This window comes from Cyprinodon variegatus, unplaced genomic scaffold, assembly GCF_000732505.1.
Source record: "Cyprinodon variegatus isolate N-32 unplaced genomic scaffold, C_variegatus-1.0 Scaffold123, whole genome shotgun sequence".
Classification (NCBI taxonomy): Eukaryota; Metazoa; Chordata; class Actinopteri; order Cyprinodontiformes; family Cyprinodontidae; genus Cyprinodon; species Cyprinodon variegatus.
Genome location: NW_015150576.1, coordinates 1,199,528 through 1,201,947, shown reverse-complemented (window position 1 = coordinate 1,201,947; position 2,420 = coordinate 1,199,528). Strand labels below are relative to the sequence as shown.

At 36.8% G+C, this 2,420-nt stretch overlaps 1 protein-coding gene across 1 annotated transcript in view; it reads left to right on the top strand.

Moving 5' to 3' along the window:
* The first annotated feature begins 972 nt into the window (after nt 1–972).
* Nucleotides 973–2,420, top strand: part of LOC107085384 (structural maintenance of chromosomes flexible hinge domain-containing protein 1-like) — a 3,350-nt gene continuing 1,902 nt past the window's right edge. Inside the window, exons 1-3 of the mRNA XM_015375670.1 lie at nt 973–1,096; nt 1,186–1,349; nt 1,474–1,564. Coding sequence (XP_015231156.1) covers nt 977–1,096; nt 1,186–1,349; nt 1,474–1,564 — 375 coding nt within the window. The 5' untranslated portion in view covers nt 973–976. The remainder of the gene's footprint in view (nt 1,097–1,185; nt 1,350–1,473; nt 1,565–2,420) is intronic.

Genomic DNA, 2,420 nt, shown 5'->3' with positions numbered 1-2,420 from the left:
ACGGACACAATCAGCAGATTTTGTTGTAGACTGTCACCATCTGCTTGCCGTATTTACTCAGGTTTCCATCAATTAAGCAGTTTCAGCTATTGCTTTTATGACCACCATTGTTCATATTGCTTTCAGAGCGCTACTCGTGTCATGTCCTCATTGGCATCCCCTATATTTGCCCTTACTATCAGACTTGCTCTTGGCTTTTCCCACCTTCTTTTTACCCCTCCACTGGGAGTTGCTTGGCTCACTTACTTGTTCACTTCTTCCATGCATGTGCAATATTGTACCTCCGGTCACATGGTCTGCAACAAGCTTATGTTTACCAACAAATAGCGTAAAAGAAAAGTTTAAAACACAGAAATGAAATTCAATAAGCCAACTGGGTGCCACAATATGATCTGAAAGCCTATGCATGCAGACAGAGTGAGCGACTAGTGCAAACTTTCGTCTTTGGAGTGAAGAATTAATTCTTTCTGAAATTTAGAATAGAAATATATAGGAGAAAGAAAGACAAGAAGAAAATATCTGTTTGTTTTAACCATTGTTTAGCTCATTGCTTGTTTTATTTATGGCTGTGTTTTAGCAATATGTACCGTCTTGTTCCCTTAGATCAGTAGGATGGGTTCATTTATCTGTTCCAAGACTTAATGCAAACTCGGATAGTGGTAGAGCCTTTGCCATTGCTGCTCTTAATCTGTAATTTGATTTGCCACAGAATGTTAGCCAGCTTCACTTTCTGAGGTTAAAAACACACTTTTACTCTCTGGCCTGTAACCAGTGAATCTTTACGAGATGCTGACTGTGAATAAATGTTATTTTACTCCTTTTTCTTCTAGTTTTAGCTTAATCTTCATTTAATGTTGTGTGCTTCATGTTTTGTCTGTTTATTATGCAGCACCTGTTTTTGTATATTTATTTTATAATTGATGGTTTATTAATTTGTAAAAAGTTACTGTAATATTTAACCTTCTTTAAATATCAGATGATCAGCAAACCAATCAGCTCGCCAGACGTTCATGAGTTGGTCCTGTCAAAGGAGGAATTCCAGAAAAAAGAGCAGAACAAAGAAGATGTTTACAAAGGGACCATCTTGAACAGGAAGGTGAGAGCTTTAAATGAAGGTGTTTGGTAAAAGTCGCTGTGATGAGGGAATAAGCTGGATGAACTTTTTAATTTAATCTTCTGTGGCAGCCTGGTGACTTCTCACACATTAAAGGCAACGAAGCCTTTCTTCAGGACATCATCAGGGAGGAAACTGGGAAGCACAGCTTCACTGCTGTTGTCATCACAGGAATCTGCCCTGAGCACATGAAATATCTAAAGCAGGACTTTAAAGAGTGGACCAGAAAGCTAGCGTAAGTTCGCTCATCCAGATTAAGTCTGAAACGTCAAAATGTGGGTCAAGATGAATAGTGAGCTGTTGTTTTTTTTAATTTTTTAATTTTAAAATATGCTTCTATATAAAAAAATATTTTCCAGGCACTTTTATCATTATTACATTCATGGGGTCGATGGAAACCTTCAGAATAAGCCTCAAGGATCCAATGGCAGCCCAGCAATTGATATTCTGGTGAGTCTCTTTGGCAGAATTACTGTAACTGTTCTCTTTAATCTCGTTCTCTTACATCTAAAAAGTTTATTCATTTTTTTACATTGTGTTATTTTGAAAATGGATTAAATTATTTCCTTTTTCCCCCCAAACATTTAAAGATATAGTGGAGGATTTTGGCGAATTTTTGAAAAGACCTGCCCTCCTCTCCACTTTGAAAAAATAAAAGTGCATAACTCTGTAGCCACTCCAGACAAGGAACACCTATTAAATGCCTACGAGAGCGTGCATGAGCCCATTTCTCATCATGCATGCTCTGTTTAAAAGTTGCTGTTTGCATCGCTCATACAAGCTTTCATTCCAAAAGAACATTTGCAATTTTCGTCTATTTCAGACTCACCACTGGTAAGTGAAAATGGGGATGAGCACGTAGGATGGCCTTACATAAACACATAACCAGAATGATTGACAATTCTAAGGACCACTTATTTAGATGATGCACGCGGAAAAAGAAAATTCTCCACTATACCTTTAAGCTCATCATTACCTGATTTATATTTCTTCTGCATTGATAGTTCAAATTAACTACTGCACTATGTAAAAAAAATAACCTTGCTGCAGGTTTCTATTGAGTCTGTCTTTCTTATTCTAAATTGAAGTAAATTTGTAAAGTATCTACAAGTTAAAAAATTTTTTTATTTATCTAGAAATTGAAATAAAAACACACATAATGACGCACAGGCTGTTTGGTGCTTTCCATTTTTTACTTGAAATTTGGGAATTTTCCTAGCCTGACGTAGTCCGACTCAATTCTAGTCAGAATATGAGTCTGATACTGCTCCATAGAGCTGTGATTATGGGGCGTGTTTCGAACGAA